The 12,933-nt window shown below is 37.4% G+C and overlaps 1 protein-coding gene across 1 annotated transcript; it reads left to right on the top strand.

Moving 5' to 3' along the window:
* The first annotated feature begins 1,847 nt into the window (after positions 1-1,847).
* On the top strand, positions 1,848-11,916 carry LOC149027970 (Sterile alpha motif (SAM) domain-containing protein). Its single transcript, XM_089167362.1, has 2 exons — positions 1,848-1,969; positions 10,032-11,916. Exon 2 carries the CDS (start codon positions 10,043-10,045, stop codon positions 11,195-11,197), a length of 1,155 nt encoding a protein of 384 aa, XP_089023488.1. The 5' UTR covers positions 1,848-1,969; positions 10,032-10,042; the 3' UTR covers positions 11,198-11,916.
* The last annotated feature ends 1,017 nt before the right edge of the window (positions 11,917-12,933 follow it).

Below are 12,933 nucleotides of genomic sequence, written 5' to 3'. Positions count from 1 at the left end.
AACATTTCTCCTTTTTTGGTCAAGCAATGATTCACATCAAGCTCTCTAGAGAAATGTTAGAGGCAAAAAAACTATTGTTTACAAAGAAGAGTGGTGGAGACTGCCACCAAACTCTATTTAACCTAAGTTTCTTTGACCCTTTGCCTATATAATTTGCCCGACCGAGTATTGTTTGACTTGGACATGAAGAGAAACACAACTGGATGGAATCTTGCAAAGATCTTGAGAATCTCCTCCAACAAGCTTGAACTAGGCCAATCAAGAGATTGGACCTTGCTATTAAGGGCCAACATAACAACTAGGTAATGAGTCTAGATGAAGATGCTCTATAGCTAAGCAAACTATACTCTCAACACACTTTTTGAAAAAAAAATAAAAAATAAAAACTAAAAATAAAATTTTCACCTTTGGGCCCCACGTGTTTTTGTGGTTGGGAAGCCGTCGGGGAGCAGTCTGTGCTCCCCCGACGGGGTGGGGATCCGGACTCTCCAGCAATCCCTTCCACTGTGTCTCTTATTCCCTTGAGAAGTCTCTCTCCCACCAATCCTTTATTTTCATTTCTTTGCTCCTTACTTCTGTTCACTCCCTGGAAGTCTCCGTCTCTATCAACGTCAGGCTTGTCGATTCTTTCTCCCCCAATTCAGTCCCTTCTTAATTCCTTCATCTTCGCCACTCACTTCTCTGATCACTTCTATGTCATTGGCTCTCCCGACCCACATCAACTTTCCATCAAACACTCTTCATTTCAATGCATCTTCTTCTCCTTCCCTTGCTTCACAAATCTTTGAATCTATTCGGTCTGATATTGAGAGAACTCCATCCAGTCTCAAATACTTTGTTCATTCAATTCCTTACTCATTTGTGGATTGAATTGTGAAGCAGGATTTCTAGAAGGAGAAGCATGTTGATAGAGAAGGTGACCCAGACTTCCACCTAAAAACTTTTTTTTGTCAAGTGAACAGGGAGTTTTTTTTTTTTTTGTAAATTTTAAAAAATGAGTGAGTTTTGTAAAATAAAATAAAAAGAAAAAACATATATTTGTCGTCTCCCCATGGGTAAAATGGTCATTCTAATTTCAAAATTAATGAAATAATAACTATAGGATAACTTATAATTCTGAAAGGACCAATATGTATATTATGCAATTTCTATCACTTAAGTAGACAATTAAGAGTTTTGACCTAACTTAAGTAGGCAGCATGTCAAAACTCTTATAAAAAATTTAGATATGTGACACTAGGGGGTCCCACATAGGCCCCACCCAATTTGTGGGGAAAGAAGCGTCGAGGCACATACTACACTACTCTTAGGTAGAGGTGATTTGGACTCCAGATGGATAAATGGTGGATGGGTCTGAGCAGTTCAAATATCCTCTATCTATCAGGGTAGAGTTTTGTACTTCCTTCCCATATTTTACACAATACATTAGGAGGGTTTGTCCCAGCTGCCCCACAAACTGAGATCGACATGCACATGGACAGGGATTTAGTCCATTTTTTACATATATTCATAAGTCACATAAAATTATTGTGATTAAATAAAAATAATATTTTTTTTTCTTTTTCTTGTATTTAAGGTTCATCCGGGTTAGCTTGCGCGCATCTCAATTACATCATTGGAGGGAACTTTGTTGTCCGCAATGATCGAACCCATGAGATCTTTGTTGAGAAGTATTCATCTTATCACTTTATCAACCTCCATTGATAAAATTATTTTCTTCAATCTTTTATATTTAATTTCACCCTTTTGATGTATATGAGAACACGTGTCACACATCCACAAGTTAGAAATGGACTCCGGGGGACCGTTTGGTCACGATTCTGGTAGCATGCGCGACAGCACGAGGAGTCGGTTCTTTTAACTTCGTTAAAACGTGAAAATGCTTTCGCTCTGTGTTCATCTATCCTCTTAGATTTTTGGAGGTTTCCTCGACGGCAAGAACAATACGGATGCCCTGTACTTTCTGTTGGTAATTTCATTGTTCCCTTTCAGTTTCCACAACCGTCTCTCTTGAATTGTTCCAACGTTTGATCATTATGAATTACTGCTTTCCTTTCCAGTATACCACTGTAATAACATATTTCGTTTTGCAAATCAAAGGACTCTTTCTTGTAAAATCCTTGGTTTGGAATTTATATTACGGAGGAACTATCTTAAACTACACCTTTTTGATAGTTTGAGTTGATTCATAGCTTTATTAGCAAAAATAGCATTTATTCGAACTGGGTGGTGTTGGTGATTAACGTTAGCATCCCTTTCTGTTTTAGGTTACTGTTTGCCTGGTGGTACCATTTCAATGCGGTTGCTTTCCTTGTTCCGAAGTTACATAACTGTTTAATTTTTGTCCGAGAAAACAATTTCCCCCCGGTTATGTTTGGTGTAGAGATTGATACTTTTGCATTTCTCTCATGTAGCAAAGGGCTTGTGAGGCTTTCTGTATCATGTTAATGGATTTGGGGGGGGGGGGGGGGGGAATTCTATGTTTCTTGTCTGTTCAAAGTAGCAACTAACAACACAGTCTGTCTTCAAATACATGGAATGCTTTTTGCCCCATTTGCTTAAACAGCGGGTAACTTATCAATCCACTACTAATAAGTTATGCAATTATTTTCCTTCAAGTGAGTAGTATATCAGGTAACGGTCCCCTTTCTAGACCTATCCTGGCTTTTATTTTATCATTATTATTATTTTTTTAAATTTAACTCCATCCCTAAACTGAGTTAGTCTTTGTGGGACATCCTTTATTCATGAAACTTCAGATTCTCTTATTTGCCAGAAGAGGTAATGAGATCTAAACACCTTAAACTGGGCCAATTCCTTCACATTTGGCCCCAAATATTGTCTATTTTACACTGTAATTGATACTTGATGGTATTCAGGTATTCAAGCGTTTTTCTCAACCCTAGCAAATGTTTTTTTGTTTAAGTTAGGTTTTTGTAATTCATGCTACATCACCACATGAGAATTTGCACCAAAAGATATGAACATGCTACAAAGAGTGGAGGAGAAAGGTCTTGCTGCAGAAATTATTTTTTCTAACTTCCATAAGCATTTATTTCCCATTTTATGTGTCAAAACTACTTTATATCTATAAACTAATTTCCCAGGCAGAAGATATGTGTGATTTTGGAGGTGGTTAGATTTTGGATTTGAGATGATTATAACATTGCATCCTGTAGGTGGCATTGCCATGAGTTAAATGGCCGGACTTTTCAGTGTCTCAGATCTCATCTGAAAGAACACTATCCTTTTTTTTTTTTAACACCATTCGCAAACCTTTTCTTAGATTTGTGGAAAAAAGGTTCTTCATTGGTGGTGGTAGCCTATACCATGGATTCTCTAATACACCCCCCACCCCTCCATTTTTTTTTTGGGAGGGGGGGGGGGTTGTTGTGGGGTTGGTGGGTGAAGGAGAAGATAAGATCACGAATTGGGCATTGGAAAACCTCCTCTTTTATATGTCAGATCGGCAGGCAACATCAGAAAAATAACACTAGCTAAACCCTTTTGTATGGGTTGGATATTTTATATTGTTAATGTTATGGTAGAGCATATCCTGCCAGAAAAATAGGTGCAACAATATGACCCGAGTATATGCAAAAGTGAGGGAGGGTTTGCTAGGATATCCACTTGCAACCCATAAACATCATACCTGGACGTGGCGACAAATAGGCAAGGGTTCCTTCACTTTGGATGAGCATAGGAAAAGAAGCTGGTCCAAAAGCCTAGGATTAGGTTAGCATCTTCAAACATTGAACCTTTAATCAATAAGAGTTGATAATGGATTAATATTTTAAGAGACTAGGTAGAAGGGTTAAAAGGCTAAGGAGTTGGATGACTTTAAACTTTGCTATAAAATAAAGATTTCAAGACTGATGTGGTGGATTTTAGAAGATTTGGAGGCTGGATTATATCCATCTAGCTTGTATTAGAGAAAGAGGTTTGAATACAATTAGTGGCTTCACACCCCAAGTAAGATTAGATCAAAGTAACTAGCTACAATTTTGGGAACACATGGATGAGTTAATGCCAGGTTTTAGTCAATGGGAAAAGATTATTCAACGGGTGATTTTAATAGGCATGTTGGAAGGATCATAGAGGCTTTGAAGGTGTACATGGAGGATATTGTCTTGGAGAGAGGAATGAGGAGAGGATCTCAGTTTAGATTTTGTTGTGAATTATGTTATCCATTGTAAACACTTATTTTGAAAAACTAGGAATGATAAAATAAGGAATGAGTGTATAAGAGCTGACTTGGAATTGCTCCAAGAGAGTGATATGATCTCAATTGGATGAGGTAATAGAGGTAGGTTTAGGCCTAAAATGACCATTGGAAAGTTGTGAGGAAGGACATGGATTGTCTAGATTCCCCATACTTATTGGGGTGCACCTCATTCCTCTCATTTACATCCTACATTTTTTTTTCTTTTATGTTTCATTTGTCATTTTCCATTTTCCATTTCTCATCTCATTCTCCATCCCTCTTCAACACCCCCCCTGGCAGGTCATCTCTTCTTACATTTAGGTCTAAAGTTTTCCCTACTTTGGATCACACAGTTGACCTTGTCAAGTTGGGATAAGGCTGAGTTTGCTGTTGTTGATGTAAATAAGAAGAGATAGAGAAGCTTCTAGTTACCTTCAAAGTGAGTATTATAGTGGCCAAATAGATTCCTTCTTTGACTAGAAGGTCTAAGGGAGCTTGACCACACAACATAGTTTGTGGCCATAAATATGTGCCTCATCAAGCAAAATCACTAGAAAGGTGAGCTTACTTGTCTTAGGGGCGCTTAGATAGCGATACTTGGAAATATTTTACAAATAAAGTGGTCAAACGAGGAAAGTGAAACTTTGAGGGAGTCTCTAATACGATTTGGAATGAGATGATTACTTGTATTAAAAAGGTTGCTAAAGATGTTCTGGTCAAATCAAAAGAAAAACATCATTCTCTGTGGAGACACTTGGTGGTGGGATGATGAGGTTCAAGCAGCCATTCTAAGAAAGTTAGTTTTACAGCATGGCAAAACAACTAAGGATGTAGAGGATCTAGAAAGTTATAAATATTTTCAGAAATGAAGCTTTTAAAGATTAGGACAAAGAAATATAAAGATTTTTTTATAACAATATGAGCATAAAGGAAGGGGGGAAAACTTTTATGTTAAGTGTATTAAAAAGAAAATATTAAAGGTACTTATAAAGGTTGAAGACATTAAAGAGATGGAAATAGTATGCCTATAGCTTACGAGTTGAAGATATTTTGTAATATTATTAGATTGCATTACCCATCAAGAATCACATATTATAAAAAATCAGGGTATTTGATGTAAAATAAGCTTTAAGGAGGAAAGTAAGCAAAGTATCAATCCCCACTGAGGCTTCTAGTAGAATCATGGAAGAGCTTAAGAATTTGTGGTTTATCTAGGCTAACCAAAGTGTTTAAATATGATTATGAGCAAAGAGAAAATGCTAGATGAATGGAGGAAATGTGGTTCCAATTAAAAAACTACAAGTACATTTGGAGCTGCAATAACTATGCATAAAATAATGGGCCAGACTCTGAAGTTATTGAAGAGGGTTATTGAGACCCACTTGGGATAAGAAACTACCATATGGGGAACCAATTTGGTTTAATGCCAACAAAGAAGATCCTTGGCAGAAGCTATTAACTTGAAAGACTCGTGAAAAAATTTAGGGATTGCAAGAGGAAATCTGTCTGGTCTGACCTTGAAAATGTTTTTGACAGTCCCTAGAGAGCTAATCTAATAGTACTAGAGAAGAGAAGTGTTACAAGTAAATACATGGATACAATAAATAAAGATTTTTCTGATGGTGTGGTGACTAGTTTAACAATTGTGGTTGGATGGTGCCAATGTAGTGAATTCCCAATTACATACAGGTTTCATCAAGGATAATTTTTTTAGGCCCATATTTGTTTGTGCTTATCATGAATGACTTAACTAGAGACATTCAAGATGAAGTTCTTTGATGTATGTTTTTTTTTCTTCACTTTTTCCTGATGATACTTTTTGGTAGATTAGACAAATTCAGAGATTAACTCCAAGTTAAAAGATAAACTGTAGAATCATAAGGTTTTAAGATTAGCAGAGTAAAGGTGGAGTATATAGTGTTTAGTTATGCTAGGAAAGATAGTGGGTGGTGAAATTGACAAGAGTGAGACTCGACAAAGTGATTATTATCTGAGCTCAATCATAAATAAAGGAGATATAGGATGATGTTTTTAATAAAGAATTGATATAGGATGGATGAGGTAGAGATGTGATTTAAAGTTTTATGTGTGCGATGTGTTCGATGTTTGCCATTAAACCTTAAGAAAAATTTTGTAGGACAATTACATGACAATTGATGTATGGTGCAAAATGTTGGGCAGTTAAGAAGCATTGTGGAGATAAACTTAGTGTAGCAAAGATGGGGATGTTGAGATGGATTTGTCACAAAGTTAGGAAGAATAAAATAAGAAGTTATCATATTAAAGCTGATTTATTGATTTAATAAATCATAAGCTATGAGAATCATTTGAAGTGGGACGACCATATTCAATAGGGGCCTTTTGATGCTATAGTACGGGAGAGTGATTCGATTCAGATTGAAGGAACTAAAAGAGCCTAGGGTAGACCTAAATGACTGTAGGAAGTGAGGAAAGAAATTCAGGGTTTAGGTCTTGTATCAAGCATTGTCTTGAAAGGAACTGACTGGAGGGCAAGCATCCATTTAGTTAGCCTCATTTAGTTGAGGATAAGGCTGAGTTTGTTGTATTTGATTTCCTTGTAGAAACTTGACTTACTTCAAAGTCGGTTTTTTTTTTGGTTTTTTTTTTAAGCTCAAAGCTTCTGTGTTTTTGTTATTGTATATCTGTTCTGAGCTTGGTCTAGTGGCTCTTCATATTGTCCTACAAAAGGTTAGCTCTTTGGGTTGTGTGGTCACATAAAGGGTGTATTACAGGTTCAAACCATTGGAAGAAACTGAAGTATTCATTTGGTGAACTATAAAGAGAATCTTCTATTAGACTTTTGGCATTAATGACTAAATGAATGAGTGCTGATGATGCTGATTGAAGGAGGGGAATTGGTCTAGCTGGAAGGAGAAAGTGAGTCAGTTAAATTTATGAGTGGAAGAGATGGCACAGGAAAAACAGGAAAAAGAAGGAGAAGGGAGATATCAAAGACAGGGTAAAGCGGAGAGAAGAAGGGAGGAAGGAAGTGAGATTACAATCTATACTTGTCCCATATTCTATTCAATAACCAAGGTTATCCAGAAAAATTCTGCAGAATAACATATTAGAAAAATTCTAATCTATTATGAATTCAACAAATTCCTCAAATGTCAAAGTGGAGTGAAGAAAACAAAGAAAAACTCTTGTGTGCACTGCAAGTGGGGAAAGATGGATAATGATGTTTTCCGAGTTCGCATGCTTCACACTTGATGCAAGGAACTAATCTGCAACTAGAAATCATTAACTCAAGCTTTGCTAGAGAGGAGAACAAGACAAAAATGCCACTCTAAGTGAGAAGGTATGGTACTAGGTGTGGTACCATTAGAAGGTCCTTTGCCATCTGAAGAATATAATGTTTCTTAGTCAAGCGGACTTCCTTGTTTGAAGGTCGTGATAAACACATTAACAAGGATAGAAGGTAACAGAACAATTGTTGTATGCGATAAGGTGGCAGAGGTGCTGGCAGATACAACTTCAAGATGTTAAAGGTGTTTGGGCAACTGGTTGTGATCATCTTGAGACCCAATAAAGGTATAGTAGATGTAGAACCATACACAGCTTTTTAATAGAAGCATCAATTGTGGAGTGGTTATATTAATCAGTTCATTTGCCCGCTCAGGTTTTCCATATGATTCGATCTACCACAATAAATGCACCCGCAAGAAGATTTATCGACAGGTTGACCACTTGTGCCACGACTGCTAGTTCCACGGCGTCAGTCTCTGGATCGTCCATGTCTACTTCGTTGCCCATGATTGGCAATAAAGGCTGAATTATCCTTGGGAATAGTATCGATTTTAGAAGGATTAAACAAATAATTGATGCTAGGGGAAGACTTCTTTAGAGTGGAAAACTTATCCTCTGTAGAAAGTAACTTTTCAAACTGGTAGTTAGGATATAGATTATAGACTAAGTAAAAGTTTTGCAGCATATTTGACCCTTATGTTCCTTCAACTGCTTTTCATTGGTAGTCAAGGGCTGGTATATCTGGATTTTTTTTAACCATATCTTTATAAGTAACAAAGTATTCATTTAAAGTCATATCCCTGTTTGAAGTTAAAAGGTTTATTACATACAGGAGATTCTTTGGTTGAGGGGAAAAAAACACTTCCATGCAAGTTTTCTCAAACATCTTTATCTTTAGTTTTAGCGTGAGACTTCACGTTAGGTCTAACAGCATATTCAACACTGTTCAGCAACCATGTTCCCTCATCATGAGCTGTGGTTGTTTTTGATCTTTTCTGTCTGTAGTAGGAGGGTCCTCAGTAATGTATTTCAGTTATCCTTTGGTGTGTACGCATTCTTGTACTGCCTTCTGTTCTCACACATTCACCCATCATGAGCTGTGATTGTGGCAGGATCTTTTTTATCTTAGTAGGAGGATCCTCAGTAATGTACTTCAGTTTTCCTTTGGCATGTATGTATCTTGTACTGGCTGGGCCTGTAAGAGACTATGACATAGCTTGAAATGCTGGAGAGCTTAATACTGGTAATCTGGACTTGGACATTATTTGTCAGTGGTTCAGTATCAGCTGTGAAAGCCACTGATCACAAACACAGCAGCAGCAGTAGGGTCACAACCAGAAGATGAGAAGAACCAAAATTGGGGTTTTTAGAACCCAAAAATCTCAAGAAATGTCAGAACAGGGTTTAGAACCCAAATTGCAATAAGTCACATTGACCTAAGGAGATCAAACAGTACTTAAAGAAGGCAGTAAGATCCCAAAATCTCACAGAAATTAGCTGAGATGACAGAGGAATAATTAGAAGTAAAAATAATGAATTGTTACCCTGAATCGGTAACATATGGAGTGAGGTGCACTTTAGTGGAATGAAATTATAGAATCTGATCCTAAAATTGAGGTAGCCTTCAAATATAACAGGTGTCCACTGCTTGGATTGGAATCACAATAGGGATCGCTGGTAGACAGACCACAGCCTAGAACTTGAAGCTTAATTGCTGCAGTCATAGTAAAGTAGAGATAGAACCCCAGTTTATGGCTTTATGTGAAGTTGTATGTAGCATAGGGTGCTGCACTCCTTTAGTAGAAACGTTGTAGGACCTTTAAACTGGAATCCATGATTAACTACCAACCAATCGTTATCCTTGGATTGCATGTAACAGAGTTAACCCTGTGGAATCAGAGAGTCAAAGAAGAGAAGTGAGATAAAAGGGAGCTGCTAATGTGAGATTTACATAAATATATTCCTGATACTAGGAATCAGGATCAGAAGATTAGAATAAATCCTAGTCCCGATTAGAATATTCATTCTGATCGAGTTCCATAATTAACACTTAACATGATATAAGTTCATGCAGCCATTATGGTATTACTCCAAGAGGTCATATAGATGTGACTGCTCAAAATTGCTGGTCCAGACCTGCATGTCATGGCTTTTCAACTCAGACAATGGGCTGCACGCCCATCCTCTCATTTGTCGTTGGGTTTGTTGTAGGTTGCAATTTCATTTCTGTTGAGCACAATGTTATTTAGCTTCTTTAGTTTGTACTTCATACTTCCAATAAAGATGGTCCGGCTCTTAACTAGGGAGTGGTGAGAAAGGGTATGCGTTGCTTAGGCCTTGTATCTAGTATGGCTTCAAAACAGAGCTGATTGGAAGGCAAGGATCCATGTAGGTGACCCTATTTAGTTGGGAGAATGCCTGTTGTTGTTGCAGCTTTCTGTGAAATAGTTTCAGCTTCATGTTGATTCTTTAGTAATACATTATTTAAATTATCAGGCCCTCCATTAGCAGACTATACAATAATTCCCCCCCCCCTTTTCCTTTTTCTGGGGAGCAGGTTTGCATCTAATGGTAAAAGCGAAACACAGGCGGCTGGCAGCAATTGCCAGAAATAAAGACACTGTTCTTGGGGGCATTGTTGATTCTTCAATCTCTGGAACTGATGAAGAAGATAGTTGGGTGATGGTTAAGAAGCAGAGAATTACTATCCTGGTTCCTCCACTATCAGCACCCATTAGTTCTAAAACCAGAAGACTGCGAAGAAATAAAATACAAGCCAAGTCTAAAAAAGCAGTTAAATGCAGGTCTGTAGTTCAAGTTGAGAAACATCCTGGCACCTCTTCACAGGATGGACAGAAGGAAACACTAGCTTCTGCTGAGAATGTTCAGATCAATGGAGGAAGTCTTGCCTGTCTACCTGATCCTGAAAAGGACAAGTTACAACAGGCTTGTACAACCAAAAGACACAGAACAAATAAAAGGTTAGTTAAGTTGAAGAGAGCTTTCAGGTGTAGATCAGTGGACCCAACTGAGAGACATCCTAGCAAGAATTTAGAGGATGGATGGAAGAAGAACTCTGCACTAGCTTCCACAGTGAATACTCAAACTGACGAAGTAGCTCCTACCCTTCGACCTGATTCCGTAGCGGATATGTTACCTCAGCCAGGTATCGCAACAAGGTTGGATTTGCCAGATCAGCTTGGTCGAGAATCAATGCAACCACCAAGTTTAGATTTTATTGGTGAAGCAAATGTGCTTGGCACAATTAGACCCTTGAAACCAGTAGGGGCACCAAGAGTTTCTGATGATATGAAGCAACCATCTAATCCATCATTTTCCAGTGATGAACGTGCTTTTGGCTCCTATAGATCATTGAAAGTAGCAGCAGAGCCTATGGTTTCTGAAAAGGTTAAGCGGCCATTTCTTCCTCGAAATGCTTGTCATGATGCAGTTGGCTGCCTGATCAGGGGTTCACTGCAGAATCGAAGCATGCGGGCCTTGAATCTTGAGAGGAAGCTGGAAAGCGCTGGTGGGTTGAGCAATTGGTTGGTATCACAGGGTCTGGGACAGTTTATACAAATATTTCAGGGGAAGAAAGTCAATAAATTTCAGTTGATGAATCTGACCATGAGCAAGCTCAGAGATATGGGTGCAGTTGCAGTTGGTCCCAGGAGAAAACTAATACACGCCCTTGATTGTCTTTGTCAGCCATACCACTTCTAAGATTTATAGATTCACCAATTGTTTGGGGTTGGTGTTTCTCATCCTTTCGGAGTTGGATTTGGATTTGGATTTGATGGACAGAAAAGGCTAAGATAGCAGCTTCTTTATGGAGATTTAGCTGGCAAATTCACTATCCTGTGCTCTTTACATGGTTTGGAATTTTGTTTATTTTATCTTGGTAACTATATGGATAGGTTTTGGTGTACAAGTAGAAAACACTTTGATACTGATTTTAGATTCAACTATGAGCTTAGATGGTGGTGTTGTAACTACAAATAATGGGGCCATCTTGATGGTTATTTGATTCTAGTCTTGTTGAAAATTTTGAAACTGCCTTGGATTGTCAGCTTTATTGTTGCTGTCTCTGCTTGACTGTATCTGTTTGTAGTTTCAGCTAATCATACTGCCTGAATCTTGATTAGGATAAAATGTAAAAGATTCACCTTATGGTGGGAGATCTCATGGAGACCCATCCAAGCTTAATGGTGTTAAGGGAGAGGTTAGTTCAATTACATTGTTTAGTACCTAAGGCCTCTACAGCCCTATTCTCAAACCAGAGTCGAAAAAAGTCATGTTGGAAACCTTGCCAAATAACATTCCTTAATTTATTAGTTAAGGGAGAGGAATATCTCTAAGGCATGTATATCTGGATAGGAATACTAAATTCTATCATTTTGCTTGTTTAGTTAGGACTCATAAAAGGAGCATTGATTTACTATGCACGAGGGCCGACGTGTGACCAATCTTGCTGATATAGTTGCTGTGTTTGCTAAATTTATGTTTGACATCTTCGTCTGCCCTAACCTTCCCTCCCCAACCCCTTTTTTAAGGGAAAATTTTAACTTCAAAAGTTATAGTTGTCAAATTATATTTTATTAAAAAAAATTTCTCCCCACCCTACATTTCTTCTCTCTCTTCTGGGGTGTAAGATGATCAATATCCTATTAGTTCTATTATTATTATTTTTCCCCTCCCTCTTTTATGAATTTTTTTTTTTAATTTCCCCCCTTTTTTATAAGAATCTTTTGATATATATTCTTTTAAATTTTTTTTTCCTTCCTCTATCTTTTATTGAAATTTATCATATATGATTAAATGTATTCTTGTTATTATTTTTCCTTTTTATAATAATCCATTAAAAAAGAAAGAAAAAAAATTAACATAAAAGATTAAAAGGATAAAAATAAAGAATAATTTGGTCATTTTAAAATGTCAACCAAAAAGAGATTGAAATTTTTTACTCATAATTGGATAATTTCAATCTATAATCAGTTCTTTTAAGGGATCTTTTTAACTCGTTAAAAAAATAATACGAGACTAAAAAATCAGAATAAATTAAGTCAACAAGCGTGAAGGCTGAAATGTTAAAATTGAAAAAAGTATGAAGAGAAAAAGACAATGTCAAAGAGTAGCAAAAAGTAACCATCATGGTTGGTGATGAAAAAAGCCATGCTACAACAAGGTGGGGGGAGTAGGTGGTTGGGGTTGGTCGATTTAGGACGTTGCTTGGGTCCTGCGCAATAAATGTGCAGGACCATCAAGCCATTCACTTTAGGCGGTGGGATCAGAATTTCGGTCGAAATTTCGAATCTTACGGCTGAAATTTCGGCTTGATGATCCTGTGCATTTAATGTGCAGGATCCAAGCTTTTTCGGTCAATTCATGAGCTCATGGTTGAATGCTGGTGGGACCCACCTTACAATTTACCTTATCTTATAAACTCTTCATTCCTAAGG

This window comes from Hakea prostrata, chromosome 1 (genome assembly GCF_041222555.1).
Source record: "Hakea prostrata isolate BN-2017 chromosome 1, UWA_Hpros_2, whole genome shotgun sequence".
In the NCBI taxonomy this organism is placed as follows: Eukaryota; Viridiplantae; Streptophyta; class Magnoliopsida; order Proteales; family Proteaceae; genus Hakea; species Hakea prostrata.
This window is presented reverse-complemented; position numbering and strand designations above follow the sequence as displayed.

Excerpts from the sequence above, each read along its gene's own strand:
- LOC149027970 (XM_089167362.1), top strand. The coding sequence starts at position 10,043 with ATGGTAAAAGCGAAACACAGGCGGCTGGCAGCAATTGCCAGAAATAAA.